This window comes from Neodiprion pinetum, chromosome 1 (assembly GCF_021155775.2).
Source record: "Neodiprion pinetum isolate iyNeoPine1 chromosome 1, iyNeoPine1.2, whole genome shotgun sequence".
Taxonomy (NCBI): domain Eukaryota; kingdom Metazoa; phylum Arthropoda; class Insecta; order Hymenoptera; family Diprionidae; genus Neodiprion; species Neodiprion pinetum.
This window is the reverse complement of record NC_060232.1, coordinates 26838967-26857200: the sequence shown is the minus strand read 5'-3', so window position 1 is coordinate 26857200 and position 18234 is coordinate 26838967. Positions and strand designations below refer to the sequence as shown.

General features: G+C 38.0%; 1 protein-coding gene across 10 annotated transcripts in view; it reads right to left on the bottom strand.

Annotated features, from left to right (window-relative positions):
* The window catches only part of cno (adherens junction formation factor afadin), a 115848-nt gene that overhangs the window by 38223 nt on the left and 59391 nt on the right, over positions 1–18234 (bottom strand). Inside the window, exons 1-2 of one of the 10 annotated variants that reach the window (XM_069137659.1) lie at positions 2682–3220; positions 1281–2502 (exon numbers count right to left, since the gene is read on the bottom strand). The exons of 8 other annotated variants lie outside the window; for them this stretch is intronic. In XM_069137659.1, the coding sequence (XP_068993760.1) occupies positions 1281–1302 (22 nt within the window). In that variant the 5' untranslated portion in view covers positions 1303–2502; positions 2682–3220. Of the gene's footprint in view, positions 1–1280; positions 3221–18234 lie in introns of those variants that run through there. One more of the 10 variants, XM_046636647.2, reaches the window with a different exon arrangement.

Genomic DNA, 18234 nt, shown 5'->3' with positions numbered 1-18234 from the left:
ACGAATTCCACAGTGATCCATATTCTCTACGTTTTACACGTTGTAAAAACGTTTATTGACAGAGAGGAACATGATTTACTGTTGAATAATACCGAATGATATTGAATTCAAATTCTCGATCGAAATTGTTGAAAATTCATATAAACAAATAGCCAATTTTATATCTTCAAATTCAGATAGCTTTCGGTGATGATTTGATGTTTGGTTCGGATGGTGAGTAAATCTGACTTTTCGAACGATTTAAAACGATGTTTGAAGCGTAAAATTATACCGTCGACATATTTCCGCACACACTGACGAACCTCACTGCTTTTTCCATTCATCGTGCAGTATGAAGTCTACGATTTGCTAGCGGTTCAACCCCTTAGACGCAATCTATTATTTCTTTCTTACCAAAGCGCCTTTGGAATAGATCCGCGAAAGTCGGAATTCGCATGAAATATAGAGTAGCGGGAAGTGATTACTAAAGGTAATTTCCAGACTCGGATCAATGTTACATCGCCGAAATTAGGCAATTCCGTTCAATGAAGATTTGAATCTTGTTTTATAGGAACTGTAAATTTTTAACATTCTAGAACAGCAACGAAGCGTTTGAAACTTGGAAAAGAAAAAATTTCAGTAGAATTTGTAATCGACGCAAAATTAAATTCTGGTAAAAACATTTTTTGGAAAAATTGATTACCAGAGTCATACCTTGATCGATGTGTAAAAATTTGCCATCCCGTTGTTTTCTGTAATAGATTCTTCAATTTTTCCTTATCTTAAAAAACCATAATCATAAAGAGTTGGATAATAATACGTAAATAAATTCTCGCGTTCCTTGCGAATTTATTTTATCACAACACTCGGAAAGATTAAAAGAAATAACTCATCTGCAGTTTGGATCTTGAAGCAATTGCAGTGTGTCTGGGTACTGTTATGCAATTGCTGTATAGGTTTGTACAACGTGAAGAGAGAAAAAGAAGGAAGTTTGAAAACAACGCCTTCTCAGCCTGCGGTACGCAAACAAAAGATGAATAAAAATAAAATGCCCTTTGTTTCGTATCCCGAATTACCATAATTTATTCCATGGCTACATTTCCTTAACCGTTAATGATATGAATCTCATTTGGTAAAGCCAGGCGCGCCGCGAAAGTTGAAACGTTGGCGTGTCACAACTGTTACAGTTATACGTAAGACAGACGAAGAACCTTGCCGGATAAATTAGGAAAATTCATTCGTTCTCTGCGCGCGCGTCATGCATTATAAAAAATATGACCAATGAGGAAAAAGATGCTTACGTCTGATTCCCCAGTCCATCATTTTGATTCGTTGAAATTAGACTCTTCGACTTCGTTCTTCGGCACGACGAACGGTGGTCCCTTCGATATTTAAATCTTTGAATTGGTCTTTCGTCGCTGGTTCTTTACTCGTTTATATTTCATAGGTACAGATGTATGTATATATATATCTATGTATACATGTATATTATATTATTCAAAATGCGTTTAAACTGGTCGTTGATGGTGGCTGCGAACTGCAGCCTGGTCGAAAATTCTTACAGTGAATTTATTCTCTTCTCTTCCTCTCTCAAATTGGTCCATGAATTGCGTGTGTCTGATATTGATACGGATGAGCGACTAGGCGGATAATTTACATCGTTCCGGATAACGAACGACGTATAATCTATTCGTCATTACGTACTCACACTGCGATTATCCCTCGCTTTTATTCCAGTTTATAAATCCCTCGCTCTTGACACTCCGCGTAGGGTTTTAAAATTTCCACAACTTAGCTGTTTCATCCCCAACAGGAGTATCACTGCGGCTAGCGTACGATATTGAACGAGAATTATAATGCAATTAAGAAGAGGATCAGGCGAATCTCAAGTCCCCCGTCTCAAGTTCTGAAGGGATTAATGGTAGAGCAAATGTGCAGACGGCTCGTTGTCATCTTGTTTTATTGGTAATTAATATAGGTTTGACCTCCCGGTCGAGTGGGGTCAAAAACTATTAAGATCGCCTTTATCAAATGGCCGGAACCCATTAAATTATCTGTCTCGACGATTAGCGAAACGTTCCATCAAATTTCACTCTCAGTTTATATCCCAAGACAATATAGGTATAATATAATCACATAATATATAAACTATTTCGGTCAAATTATTTTCATCACAATTTGTTTGTTGTAGGTACAGTTTATTCGATCGGTACAATCGTTGGTCAGTTTTTTTCGGCATTCCTTTCTTTCATTTGTAGATTTGTCGAAGGCGTTTTTTTATTTATTTTTTTATGTTTTTATTTTTTTTTTTATTTTTATTTTTCAAGCGTATGTAATTATAACCGAAAATGTTTCAAACGCAGAGTAAAACTCTTTTGCAGCTGTGACTTGCAGTGATATGTTTTCCGTATAATTATCGCATGACAAATAACAGTTTCAACGTTTATACACTTTTTATTTTACCGTAAAATATAACGTCTTTTCGGTCCCGTTATTCGCAAATTGACTCGACTGAAATAATACCTCTGACACTCAGATCAAATCGCGCAGTTTATACATTACAAAGCGTGCGGTGAAATTTAGATTCGACGATTGACACGCACGCACTTGGTAATATATATATTTCACCACATGTATATACACCGACATATATATATATATTTATAATATATAATATATATATAAATATAATATGATTAAACAGCGTACGAAATTATGCCGGTATAAATTTTACACAACGTTTTACAATTGACGAATTAAGGGTCGCGGTTCACGGGGATGTAAAATTTAGCATTATCGAATAAGAATTAATCGAGACGCCGCGACGGTGTAAAAAAAATAAATTTCTTCTTATCGCTTTCCACCCTTCTGCGCTTCAACGCTATTTCCGTCTCACTGCGCGGAGTTATAAGCGTTTCGGTTTTTTTTTTTTTTTTTTTTCAATCAAATCATTTTTGACACGTCACCGTCAGTCCTCTGTGAAGATTTTTCCACATCGGCATAACCGAGAGGCCCGGATAAAACGGACTCCGTATTATTATTATTATTTCAATATATTTCTTAGAACCATATTTATATTTATATATAAATTTTTTTTCTTTTTTTTTTTTTTGTTTTTTACCGACTTGTCACGGTTTTACTTGCAATCTCCGAGTCCGGTTCAGGGTTTATGTAAATAAAATACTGTAGAGAAATTCTTACAAACTCGTATCAATTTGCCCGATGAATTCCGTCGCGCGTTCGTCGCGGAAAAATAGTGATAAGATTGAGGGAGCAAAATAAAAAAAAAAAACAAAGAAACAAAAAAAAAAAACCAACAAAATTCAAACAAAGGTGGAAATCCGCCGATGGCCTTTTTACATCCTGCCGATCCTGACGAGGAGGGTCAGGGAAACCCTTCGAGGGAACGGAACGAAGATAGGCGCAAGTCACCGACGTCCAACCTACGCAACCCCGCGGCCAAGAGACGACTGAACTGCGTCGCGGGGGTCCGACCAGCACCACCCCCCCACTTTTCCCGGTTCTTCTCCCTTCCTCCGCCCCTCCCTTCTACTTCCTCCGATTCCTCATCGTCCTCCTGGTCCTCCTTCTCCTCTCCTTTCTCCTCGTCAATTTTCCAAGTACCCAAAAGCACCAAGTTCCACACACGTGACTCGCACTACTCGTTCTTTCTTTTTCGCCTTTGTTTCAAGGTCGTACTCACTATACGTTGGACACATTTATCCAAGTTTCTTGAATATAATTTTAAATCGCCATGTTGCACGAGATTTTTCTTCATTTGTTGGCCGAGTGGACGAAAATCGTTAGTTTGTTAGTTTGTAACCGAAATGTTATCGAGCTTCCGAAGATATCTTTGGTAATACAAAAGCTCGGATTACATCGATGCGTGCTTTTAAATTGCTTCAAAATTCTTGAAGAATTAGTAGATTTTTGTTTTGTTTCGCTCTAGGATGGCACGGCAAAATACTGAAATAGATTTTCTCCGTTTTTTTTTTTTAGTCTTTATTTCAATATTGTTATTTGTTTATCATAATCGATATCGGTGTAATGGTGTAATGTTGAAGATTTAACGATGTCAACGTAATAGCAAAAAAAAAAAAGAAAGAAAACGTTTCATTGAATAAATCTCGTAGATTTTCAACAATTTTGAAGCAATTTTAAGCGAACCTTCGCAGCTCATACGAATTCAATGATAACATGATGAATACTAAATCTGCGACTATCTCGTAATAAAATGACTAAAAAGTATCGATTTTTGGTTAACCAGCCTCTTCAAGTCAACTTTACGGAATTCTGACAAAAGCCGATTTTTTTTTAGTCGAATGCAATTTAGCATATCATCAACAAACGATAAAACTTTTTCAGAAAAATTATAAATACGTTTTTCGTATTATTCCGAGTTGATTTCTGAGTAGAATATCCCGTTACTGACAACTTGACGAGTAATAATTTTTTTTCGTGAAAAGGTAATAAAACCGTGGAAAAAATTGAGTTTCTCCTACCAAGGAAGAAATTGCCCGACTGAAAAAAAAATTTAGTCGCGTCTGTTTAGTCTCAATTTAAACTGAATACGCGAAAGCCTGAAACGTTATCCGAATGAAGGATTTCCTTTTATCACGCGGTATCAAGTCTTTCACGTTTTCAGTAAACGATTAAAACGCGACGAAGCCAGAGTTTTTCCTCCATTCGTCAAAGTTCGTTTTGTATGCCAGTGTCGTTGAACAAACTTTTTTAACACAACTTTTGAACCCGTATTCATTAAAAGTTTTCAAACGACGAATAAGCATATTTATTCTCCTTGAAACGTGGGTGTGAAAGAAGTTTTCTATATCGACATTCACGAGTCGCGCTACATATTTCCTCTCCGGAATTAGCAAAAATTCTTCTTCGACACACACGTAAAATATTTTGCGTAGCACCGGCGCAATCAGCAGCACATATATACGAAGTTTGAAAGAAACAAGTTGTTTGCACTCCTTTTTCTTTCCGGGAGCCAGAGCTTGTTATCTCTTCAATTCGTTTTTCGTTTACGGATAGACAACCCCGTTGAGGCCATCGTATCAACCAGCTGGCGAGAGAGCGAAGAATCCAGCCGGTATAAGAGTAAAAAAGTCAATCCAATTTCCTACGAATCTCTGAATAAATTGGACGTCAACATTATGCGTAGCATTCCTATGTATAAGGCAAGAAACCTCGGACTATTTTCTACAGAAATCACATTTTTACCATCGCTACATTCAAGAGTCGCGGAAAATGTAAAAGAAAAAAAAAAAAAAAAACACTAAATCGAAAAGCCAGAAAGATTTTCGGTTCCTTTTTTTAAGCACATCTAAATTAATCTTGATTCAGTGGCATTCGAGTGTATTTTTTTCTTTCTCCCAGAGTTAATCTAGTTTAATTGCATTTGATTAAAATGTATTACTAATGATAATCGAAGTATTTACGTGAAACTGACGATAGAGTTATTTGCAAATCACAAGATTTCGTCTACTTGGATGTTTTTTGTTCGAAACGATGTAATTTTTATCATTATCATATAAATGTGTGTTGAAAAAATTTCGATTGAAAATGAATTAAGAAAATTCCCTTCCCCGTCAAGAACTGAATAAATAAATAGTAGGACGAATTTGTATTGAACTGGTTTGGCGAATTTGAAATTCCGGGATTTTGTTGGTACAAAATTTTATAAAAGATGTACCCAATGGCTCGGAAAGTACGTAATAAAAAGTCGAAACAACTTTTCGAAATTTTTTATACAGCCAGCTCGAAATGACCCCGAGATTAAAAAGGAATGGCTGTGTAAAAGTTTCACAAGGCCTGATAAATTCTTCGTGTATGTACGAGTATTTACACATGTTTTACATATTCCGTTCGAGGGGATGATCTTCCACTTCCTTCCCGTCCCCCGATGAAGACTTGCTAATCTAAATAATGTGACATCAGCTCTGCCGAGGATGAAAATGTCAAACTTGGCCTAGGCTCGTAAATATTATACAGATACATACTGTGAATGCAAATTCACGTAGGAGGAAAAATGCTCCGAAACACCGTTTCGCCACGTTACACACAACCGCGATGACGTAAGAAAACCGAGGGACTCCGTGGAGTTTAACGAACATTTTCACAATCCGTAGCAACACCTATTTTCCATAATAATAAAGGGATAAATTGTTTGTCCGCTTCGCAAATCTCGCCTCGTTAGCGTGAAAAATTTTTTTACATCACGTCGTGGCCGCAAAAATTCGGTGAAATTTAATCCCCGGTAAGAACGAGTTTGAAAAATTTTTGTTGCAGCATTTGAATGTTGTTTATAAAATAAAATCGACGACGTTTTCATGTTCAAACAATAAACTTGCTCTTTTAAACTTATCTTGTTAATTCTTCCGCACTTTGTCCAAATACAAGTCGGTTCCTAGATTTCAAGAGGTTGTCACATAATCCGAATTCTGTTAGCTTCGATCGGTATAAATGCTGTTTCAAGAAACTAGAGAAACTTGTAGGAACAGGAATGATATTGTGATAAAATTTTGAGAAACTGAAGGTGAACGTAAGAATGTTTAAGAAATGTGTACAACTAATTTCTCCTTCTCTTGAAAAGTAACATTCCACGACGTTTTCGAAGTCACTGAACACACACGCTCCACAAATTATACGCCATTATACGTACATATATAAATAATATCGATCAGGCACCGATAAAAGTTTTCTTCAATCTCCGACGATAAATGCAGCATGTTTTCTGCTAGTAAACCGGCGATACTTCAAGCACGTATATACCATCTTTATACCCGGGTTTATAACACGATAGAGAAATAGGATAAAGCCGAAGCCAGGTGGCCTCGATATGTATTCGACGTATCTTTTTCCACCCCCGATAAACAAGTACAGTTTTTGTTTATTTTTGTTTTTTTTTTTTCTAAATTTTATACCACGCTTGGGGAGAAAGCTTGCAAAAAAAAAAAAAAAAGCAAGAATTATTCGACCGTATTGAAGCAGAGAAGCCACGGAATAAAATCCGAAGCTTTGAGGTTATGGTATACAGAATTTGAAGAATTATGCAAAATATTCAGGCACCTTCGATGTGTTCGTCGCGTCATTCGTGGATGAAGACCAAAAAAAAAAAAAATAAAGTGAAAAAGCTCCCAAACGCGGCCAACGTATCGATGCGGTTGGTTCCGACCATTCTATACACCTACACCTACGTCTAATACCATCGCCTCCGAATTTCGCAGCAGAGAGGAGACTCGTTGCAATCAGTCGAAAACGGTAGCCGAACGACCTGTCAATCTTGGGTTAGAAGCGTCAGGTATCGACTGATCGTAAAAAGCACGTGGTCAACGCTCGGTTTTCATCCGAGTGGAAAAAAACTGCAGACGCTGTGAGGTGAGTAACTAGAAACGGTCGTCGTCTCGTCTTCGCGAGGTCATTATCGATATTCTAATCCTGTAACCCAACTGCTGCAAGCTGCACAGTTCGGGAAAAAACTTACATCGATAACAGATGTGTGTGCTTTTTGCATTTGTAATATGTAATAGGTTTACATTCAGCCTATAAGTTATAACTGCGCAGTTTACATCCGCTCCGAGTTACATCACGCGTGCACTTGTAATTTTTTTTTCTCCATCGATAACCGCGACCCATTACGTCGGTCACATCGAAATATATATATATAAATATATATAAAACATTATTTTTCGATTTATGTTCGTGATCGTTTCGCGCAGCCGTTACTGTGAAATATGAGTAGCTTTTCCCCTTTAATCGACGAACCGATGGATGTACGAGGAACTGTGTTGAGAATTTTAACGAAAGTTGGGAAATATGCTGCACTTGATGAACTTATCAACGATTCTTTAATCCTGAAGGTTTATTCGAGACTCCTTTCTCGTTACTGATGATGGAAAAGGTTCGTCAACGTGACTCGATTCGTTGAATAATAACGTAAGTTGCGTCGTGTGTTAATTCCGGAATATACAGAGAGGCGAGAAAAAACATGAGAATCATTTCTCACACAGCTGTACCTATATTCAAGATATTACGACCGAACGTCATGTCGGAGATAATCTTATATGACGTACAAGGTGTGCTGCGATCGTCAGGGATATTTATAATAACTGGAAAAAAAAGAATATCACGGGATACGTAATATCATCGTAAATAAAAATCCAATCAAATCGCTCCGATCGTTTTACACAAAGTTAAAAGGGTAAAGTTTTCTACGAATCGGAGAAAATTCCGTTGGTATAACGGCTCGGAACTGAACTGTCTGCAGGGAAAGCCAACAAATCGTATTGATTTCCGATTACTATCGTACAGAGACGTAAACACATTCTACCTCGCAAACTGCACTACATGGTACATAATCTTTACGTATGTATTATTAGGGTGTATTGAAAAACCGCGTTTTTCGAATTTCGAAACGGGGCTAGCGAGGAAAATTTCGGTGTTGAAAAAAAAATAAAACAGTTTCAAGAAGAACATTTTTCTTTAATATTTTCAGGTTGAGCAAACCGTTTAAAATTTGGGAATTTCCTTATTAGAGCGAAATGTTGCTAAATATAGTAAGGAAAACATGAAAAGTCGATACTGGTATATTTTTTTTTCAATAGATAATAGCTGTAGGACAGTAAAATATGAATCTGGCTGATCTACACCCCCTGGCTGATCTACACCCCCACAACGATGTCGCGATGTGACGTGCACTATAATCATAATAATTTTTCTGACTTGTGAAAAGTGATTTGCGAGACTCACGCAGTCTTCAAAATGACAAATAGAACGTGATATTTTCGTTTCGAAAATACTGTTAAAGGTTCACAATGTATAAAAGTTTGTTAATAAACTTGCGAATTGGATTAATTTTGCAAATTGAACGAATCGATATGTATAAGAACAAGGAAAAGTTTGGCTGGTCGATCGTTTTTAAAATTCCTACGAGGTTTCATTGGATATCGCACGTACCTACGGGGATTTGCACAGCAGTTCAGTGATGAAAAAGGCAATAAATAACAAGGGTGGAAAGAATGAAAAATTGATCGGACCTTCGTGCAACAAGGTATACGATCACAGCCTGACTGGGGTGTAATTTTTCTCTGATCGAAGTGAAGGCATGCAAAATTCAATGTTTGATCACCTGAGCTTGGCGCCTAACGGTGGACCAGGAACGGGGAACGGGGACTTTAAATATTCAACGAGTATTTCCCGCCGCCGCGCCGGAAGAGTAAACGCAGTCGCCATCATCATCTTTCCGGCTATTCAAGTGTAAAAACTGAATGACAAGCACTCGCCGGCCGAACCCGGAGCCTTTGAAAAAGCACATTACTGTGTAAACGCGGGGGTTTCGAATGCCGTGTCTTCCATGTGGAAGGTGCGAGTCTGCACCCTTGGAAGAGTTGAGATTGAAAGTTAACAAGGAGGAAATTGCCAAGATTTTTTTTTACACCATCAGCCTTCGAGCGCTCGGAGAATCACTTTTAGAAAATTCTTCTTGCGAGGCTTGTTTGCCCGATGCGTTAATATTTCACACATCGGGATGTTGCAAGGTAAAATTCCGGTCCAACAAAGACGACAATGCCCCAGTATAATTGTGTCCATAAATTATAATGCACAGATGAAAACGCGCTTCAAGATCGCGAACATTTTTTCAATCTCGGTGTGAATCGGGACAATCGGGTTGAGAAAAATGATTCGTATATGATATTTTCTTGTTTCTTATTCGTCAAATAGAAAAACTTTCATCATACTTAGAAAATTATATTATTTCTCCGTTTCACGGAGATGTTGCAAATGTGCAAATTAACACGGAGTACATGCGCCTGCATTTATGCAATTTGAGATACATTTCCTCCAATCGTGGATCTGTGTAAGATAAATCGATCGCTTTGTGAACCATATTATACCTAATGCTTAAATGGTGACTGGAAAAACAGTCTCGTGAGAGAAAAATGTTAAATCTTATCGCATCAAGGCGATGGCTCTCAACGCGTCACCGGTTCTTGGACACATACCGAGAAAAGCCATAATCATAATACGTGCGGGGCCAAAGGCAGTTATTCCAAACTGTTCTGGTTAGCGTCTAAACCAAGCTCAGATTAGATTAGAGTTTCGTTCTGGCGTAGCGTTAATCCAAAGCAGCCAGCGAGTCAAAACAATTTACACCGTACATCATCACAAACCTACCATAGGAACACACCGCGTGTGTGTTGGCTTCTGCTTTTCCTGCTGCTGCTGTTGCTGCTGCTGGCAAATGCGGAGGAACGAATCGAGTCGTAGCGTCGCATTCGTCGCGTGGCAATTAAAGTATGAGCAAAATAAAAAGCGAGGTAGCAAAACTTGGAAAAAGTGGCTTTTAAAAAGAAGAACCTTACAAAGTTTCAAACATAATATATGGCCCTACAAAATGTTATCACGTATGTATATATATATGCATATATACATAATTATACATAGTTTTGAACTAGATCCGTCAAGCGATTAGAGTCAAGAATTCGTAGCGGTACTACCATTGTAATCTCGAAGAACGAGACTCGAAATATAATTGCTACGGTAAATCCGTAAAGTTTGCTATTATAGGTATTATAAGATCCTACGTTAATTAGGAAACTGTACAACGAACTCGACATGACTTGACAAAGACCGGTAACTGAGTCTAAAACGTACCGGAGGATGTTTCAACGTCATCCTTTCACGACTTGGCGAAGATCGTCCAAGGTAAGAAGCCCCTGGGCTATTTTCAGAAGTGTAGAGCGGGAAGTCCGCCTTTGCCAAGCGTCACTTCCGTTATCTTTATTGCAAACTCTGACCGGATGCAGACGTAGTTACGCCGCGTAATTACAATCTGGGCTTGTCTCTCCTGCAGAAGGACGTTGAACGCCGAGTTGGTGATAAAAAAAAAAGTTTTTTTTAATTTTTTTTTATCACTAACAGTGGGACAAAGTTGTTTAAAATACTTGAGGAAATTTCAAACTGAAACTTTAGTGTCAGGAATGATGTTTAAAAGTTCGGAAGAGGTTTGAATTCCCTTTAAAATATAACTGCAGGCTCTTGCTAATTGTGAATTCACGTCGATGTTAATTCTTTATCAGATTAAAGAGGTTGGTTAGCCAAAAGTCGATACTTTTCATTAATTTTATTACAAGGTATTCGTGCATTGATTGTTTGGAAAAATACTGCGTTTGTACGGTACAAAGACGTCTTTGAAAATGCGAAAATAGAAAATACCGAAATTGTAAACAATCGTATGCTCCGACATAGATGCTTTATTTAAAATGGCTTCGAATTTGGTAAAACAATCTAGTAAATTCTATCTGATTTTATTCAAAAGACTATTTTCCATAAATTGACTAAGACAAATTTTCTTTTTTTCCAGTAGTCAATTCAGTATTGCCATTTGTTGATTACGATCAATAATTATCGATGTTGTAAAATAATGTATTTAACGGCTTTGTGGAAAATGGTATTTTGAGTAAGACGGACCATCGCAAAGCGAAATCGAATCAACTTCCTATGTTTCAAGTAATTTCGTGATTTGAAACGAAGCAACGATATCAAAGCTTTAGTATAACACCAGTATTTTCTATTTCTGTATGTTCGAAGGTATCTTCACATCTTGCGAATGTAATAACTTGACGAATACTCAACTGTACGACTATCTCGCAACAAAATGAATTAAAAATGTCAAATCTCAGCCGCCAACCAACCAACCAACCTCCTCAAATTAAAATCTGGTTCAAATGTAAAACCTTTCAAATATTTCAAAAACAATTCTCGATACCTTTTCAACTGCATAATGAATCAGACAGTCTTAACGGCCACAGTTGAAACGCAGACGGTGCATTAGCCATCTGGTTGATAATAACAACGTCACTATCCCATCAGCGCAGAGTGCCAGTCAGTCTGATAATCGTTGACACGTAAACGTAACGTATAATACGAACTTTCGAACGAAGCCGAGTATTCAATTTAATATTAAAAATATTTTACCCCCCCCCCGCCACACACTCTACGGCAAGAGCAGCTCGTCCATCTTTTTCCTCTTTTTTTTTTTTGTTTGTAGAAAACGCAGTATTTATCAGCGCAGGATTATCCTCAGCTTAGCCTCGATCCTGTTCGTCCTTATCCAAGTTCTCCTCTATTTGCGAGGCGGGACTCGCGGAGCGAAAGAAAAATGGAGCCAATTTCGTGGCGGCCGGTAAAAGGTGAAAGGGTAGTTTGTTCCGCGTAACCCACACGAATGGTCTTGAAAGTACGAATAATCCTTCTGCCAACGCGCCGAATTTTCACCCGCTGTTGTTCCTCCGAACCTGGTTAATATTTCATCCTGCGCTATTTTTGTGTTTTTTTTTTTTTCGCCTCAGATCCCCGCCCCATCTGACCTCGATATTTATATATATATATATATTTATACAGGCATGTAAACGCCGTGTTTCTTTCATTAGCCGCGGCCATTGAATCCACGGGAAAAGGTTGCCAGCCAGTAACCCTTTGATGCAAATATCTCCCTCGAGTCAAGATTCAAGTGGCTCCGGCGGCTGCGACGCTTTCATCTCGAAGCTCCTCTGTTTCATTAGTCAGGTTCAAACCGAGAGACTCGGCTCTCTGCGCGCTCTCACCCTTCGGTAAGATATGCTACAATAAAAAATAAAAAAATAAAAGAAATAAATTTAAAAAAAAAAGTACTCAAAACCGAACTTGTCGCGGCTCGTGTACAGCGGTTTTCCAAATTCTTGCCTCTCCGTCTCTCTCCTCGTTGTAATAAGCAAAAGGGAAGAGAAAGAAGATCGAAACTGAGTCACGTAGAGATCGGAAAGGACGGCAACGCGGTTCGACATCCTGCACAGCAAATTGAATTACAGTTTACAAGGGGTTGCGATTGGATTAAGTCCGCGTGCCTAGATACAGGGTAGGGTAGGCGAACGCGACAGAAACACAAACACGTGATTCGAAAACCCTAGGTTTACAATCTACATGCTAATCATCTACTGACCTCTAGGCGCACCTACAGTCCGCACTCTGTAGTTTCAACGGAGCTTACAATTAAGACCTGTGTTTCCGTACACAACGCCGGATGCAGCTCGGAAGAGATAATAATTGTTGAGTGCTTGCGTGAATTTGGCGCTTCGTTGTTCGTTAGTATGTGCTTCTTTTGAATCAAGTAAATCGCTCATTACTTCTAACAAGTAGCTGAATGATTTCATCAAATTTCACAGAGTTTTTACTAATTTTATGAGTGTACGTTACGTAAACAGTCATTGTAACGTGAACGGCTATGTATTGTGCTTAGTAAACTGTATGAAACATTGTATAATATCAATAAAACTTCGACAATTTTGGATGAAATTATTTACTGTTTCGTAGCAATGACATATACGATGCATTAAATTATATCGTGGCGTCAAACAATCGTGTATGATAAGTGCAATTATTTCAGTACGAAGGTTCGTACCCTACACCATCGAAGAAACACTAATTTTTGTGAGGAACAAAAACAAAACATCCCATAACCACGGAGTTTCGAAGGTTTTCACCATTTTCGTTCAGGTTTTATCAAGTTTTTTTGGTAAAGAATTTATTTTTCTCTCTTTAATCCTTATTTTCGATTCGCGTAAGCCGGACAGGCAGAATACCGAAATCAATTCCTCGTCGTTTTTGTCGACATCCATGGGGATAAAATAAAAAAAAAAAAAACTATAAAAAAACAAATCACGGCAGCTCAAATACACAGACAGTCGCTTCATGATGAGAGTTCGGAAAGAGAATCATCGAAGGGAATTTGGGCCATTGGACTCGGTCCATCGGAAGCTGTTCCGTTGCGGGAGCGAATGATGCCACATACGTACGCAAATTAGATTTTACATAGGTGTATTGATACGTACACATATATGTACATGTATAAATAAATCGTATAGGAATTATGCAACAAGAGTTACGTGCGCGGTTGTTGCATCATCACGCGTTTAGTTACGTTAGAGGCAGAGTTCTGTACATACATTATATGTGAAGCATATAATTATATACATATATATATATATACCCATGAAAAAGCCGTGCAGGGTGTGCTCCGCTATGCAAATATAACTAACTGTGACGTAACTCTAATGCCATGGAGGAAAGAATATCGTAGTTCAACCGGCAAAAATATAAAACTTTGATGTCGCATCGTCATCACTTCCGGAGTAAATTTTGCGATCCCATACTGCAGTATGTAATTTTATATTACTTAACGATTTATTATACTTTCTACTGCAGCGTGATTTTCATCTCAGTGCCACGCGCGTTCAGCCGTAAATTGTTCTATCACTCGGCAGAATAAATGCAAAGATGAAAATAGAGAAAGAAAAAATAAAGAAACAGAAATCTCGTCGTTTCGTGTGTAAGCCTCCTTTGTAGCTCTTTTGCATATATTCGAAGAACCATCAGCCGGCACCCTGCGACAGGAATGTTTATGATTTTAAAAGAAATAAAATTCTCTCGCCTGGAAGGCTACGACGACGAGATTCCCAAAGTGCCGCTCCGATTTTACGATAAAAGACCCATCCACGCTTATATACCAGGTTATTTCCTCGCAGGTCATTTATTTTTTTTTTAATTATTTAAACTAACTGTCACAAATTTCAATAGAATTTAAATAGAAATATAGAAGAGCAAGAATATGTAGAATTGATTAAAAAATACAGGTATAAATTCTACAAATAGAAAAAGTTATTGAATAAATATAAGTAGGTTGTATTCAATGAGATTAATTATAACCGAAAGTGAGAAAAATTCTTAATTAATCACAAAATTTTCTGGCTTACTGGAGAAATTTATATGACATGAAAATAAAATCTATTTTTCCAACAGTAAAAAAAAAAGAGATTATTCCCGAGGTATAAGGAAACAGAAAGCGACTGGTTTCAACTTCGCTTCTAGGCTTAAAAGCAGCCGGGAAGTCGAGCGAGTAGGGTTGAACGAATGCGTGGTATTATTAGAATATAAGTTTTTATATTTATTGATTGATCTGTTAAAGGTGAAAACGAAGCGAATAACTTCGAAGGTAGATGAGAGACATGCGTAGGTCGAATCGTAAAGACGACGTGTGCCTTGGGACGAAAGCAACGAAGCGTAAGTGAGTGCAGACAGCATAGTGCATAATCAGGGTTCTGGGAATGAGAGGAGCTATATAGATAGGTATGCACGGAATGTGCGAGTGATTGTTTAGTCTGACGAAATGAAGAGGCTTCCGGGTAAGAGGGACGAAGGATGAGTTGTGAGGGCGAAGAGGGATCGAGCACGTAACGCCAAAAATAAAAGTCGAGTCCTAATTAACACTTGAGATTAAACTTTCTCGACAGAGAGCGTATGATATTCGCTATTTTAAATTATCAAAAACGACGTGAATTAGACGTATAAAAAACCCTTAGTTTTCATTTTGTGAAGAGTGAAAGAGAACGAAAAAGCTGAAGAGAAAAAGAGAGAGGGACAGATATGTGTATGTATATATATATATATATATACGCGTTATGCGATATAAAAGCAGAGAAAAAAAAAAAAAAAACGCATCAAAGCCAGCGAGTCGGCTGAATCCTGCGAAACAGCTATTTCGTTAATAGAATTTAAATTCACTCATCTGAATTTTGTTTCGAAGGTTGGAAATTTGCATTTCACGCCAAGAGCGCGCGAATTCTGAAACCGGTAAATGAAGCCCGGGGCTGAATTTATTCTATTAAAACAATACCAAAAACCAAAGCACTAGGCGACGTGTGTAAAGGAGGGAGATGACTTGAGATAGGTAAAGGAAAGGGTTGCCTGCATCGATCTAGCATCGCGGAAGCTTTGCGAACACGCGGATAAATGGAATATGGTTGGTTGATTAAATTCTCAAAAGCTTTCGGTCTTTCCCATTGCTTTTCAACGGGCGATAAAGCTTTTCGCCTGCAATTTTTATCGCGATAAATTCTCGAGAAGATTTTCTGCTGCAGCTTCAAGGATGCACGTATATGGTGCATTATGTGTATATATATATATATATATACGATGCATCCGATTGCCCTACATTGCGAGAGTTCAAAGGCAACTCTCGTTTCGTCAATGTTTATTTTATTTTTTCATCAAATAATCGAGCCGCGTATTGCAGTTCGGAAATATAAGTGTGTGCACGGTGATAAAAAAATGTTACATATTCATAGAACCTTTTGATAAAATCCTGCGAGAGATTCGCGCCTGTGAAAAATACGAGCGACGCGACGCCTCGGGGAATTGGGATTACGCGATTTGGAAAGTTGCAAGTATCGAAAAATTTCACGCGATTTTAGAGTTTGTTGTATACCGAAAGTTGTTGTACAGACGAAGAAAGATCGGAGTATTGGTATTGGACGCGTAAAATCTAAATCACACGCAATATTGCGCAAATTGTGTTATACAACACGGAAGTCATTTTGTACAGTCCTGTAAAAATATCAAATCCTATGTACGCGTTGCGAAAATATAAGTATTACAATCTACCTTTCTTTTTTTCATTTCTAATTATTCACTTTCTATAACTTTGCAGAATGTGTATAAATAATTGACAAGAAATCTTTTAATTTTCCTCTCTTTTGAAGCGGTCTTTTATTTTCACGGAAAGCTTTTTTACCCTTGGACGTGTAAGTTAGCTACGTAATTGCAGGGATCATTTTCTATGCTGGCAGACCCCTCCGGTGCTCTTGACTTCCGAATTTCTTCATCCCACGCCGAATCTAATGCCATTTACTAAAGGTCAGGTAAGGGTGCATCGATCGGTATTCGCGTAGGATGAGAAAGAGACTGAGAGAGTGAGAGAGTGAGAGAGTAAGAGAGAGAGAGAGCTTTCATCCTAAACCCGAAAGCCTGTTGTGGGATTTCTGAGGGACGCACGGAGCCCCATTACCGAAAATCTCTGCTCTACGAAATCCCCGTTATACCACGTGGACGAAAAGTACGTGCCGCTGGAAAAGCGAGTTCGCAAAAAAGCTGCTGATATTTGATATTATACGGAGTCCTGCCAGATTCCATAGTATCACATACAAAGTGTACCTTCGCGAAGCGTTGAAATTTGTGACAAGAAATGACGTGTGTTTCAAAATTTTACAAAACTTCTCATGGGTTTCCAATGATTTTATAAGAATTTCAAATGATTTCATTGATTGCAGAGTTTGAACTGAGCTCAAATTTAACGACATATTATTAAAGGTGTTTTAGTATTTTTAAGAAGATCAGTGTTCATCCTGTTGTAAATTTGAAATATATATATCCACACAATTGTCTACATCCCTTCCCGAAATAGTCCACATCCTTAAAAATTGTCACGTGATATTGCAAGAAATATTTCACGCCAAGTACTCGTAATAACGTAGCTATTTACATAAAAGACTGAATTATAAATCTAGTCCAGTCTTGGAATATCTACGGGAGTAAAAAATTAAGAAGCAAATAGAAAAAGCCGTTACGTTACGAGGGAAAAAAATTCAGAAGACAAAAAATGATTACAGGTATGTGTAACGTTATATTGGAATTTGCATACAGCTATCCGCATAAACTTTTCAAATGGATCAAGTAAAATTCGAGGACATTTTATGCAAATGTTTTTCAAGCAGTGACAACCTCGAGGATATTTCCAGGACTTTTAGGACTGCCAGGAACGACGTGATAGACGTGTATACCAGGTTAGCCCAGGAAATAGATGGATAAATTCTATTACCACACAAGAGGAAACTTGATAAGAGCTACTCCTCCACTTTACGTCAAGGTCTCGGACTCGACAAGGCTTCGCGTGTATGTGCGAAATGAGAAGGGGGCTCTACATCGAGTTATGGAGGGTGGCTACACCCACCATAAGTGATGTTCTACTCTAGGCGTACAATTCCCTCCCTATACAAGTTTCTACCTGGTTTCAATGATTATATTTTCTTTTCTCTCTCGCAGATTGAATCATTTTTGATTCCGTTCTTGGAAATTTCTCCCGATAAAGACGGAGTGTTTGAATACATGTTAAATGTGGATTGAATCTATTTCGAAAACGTCTACGCAAAGTTTGACGAAACAAAAATAACCAAGCGAGTTTGGTTGATCCTCGACACGTCCGAGTAACCGAATTTCTATTACCGTAATTTTCTTCATCAATAACCGTGAAAGATTTCTCAGACGCTGTACGTTGCATTCTTTTATAACCAGAGCCGTTGCCTTGCTGCGAACGAGCCTCAAAAAATTGCGTAAAAATCCTGACGATATTAGGCCGGTGGAAATAAATCTCACTCGTTT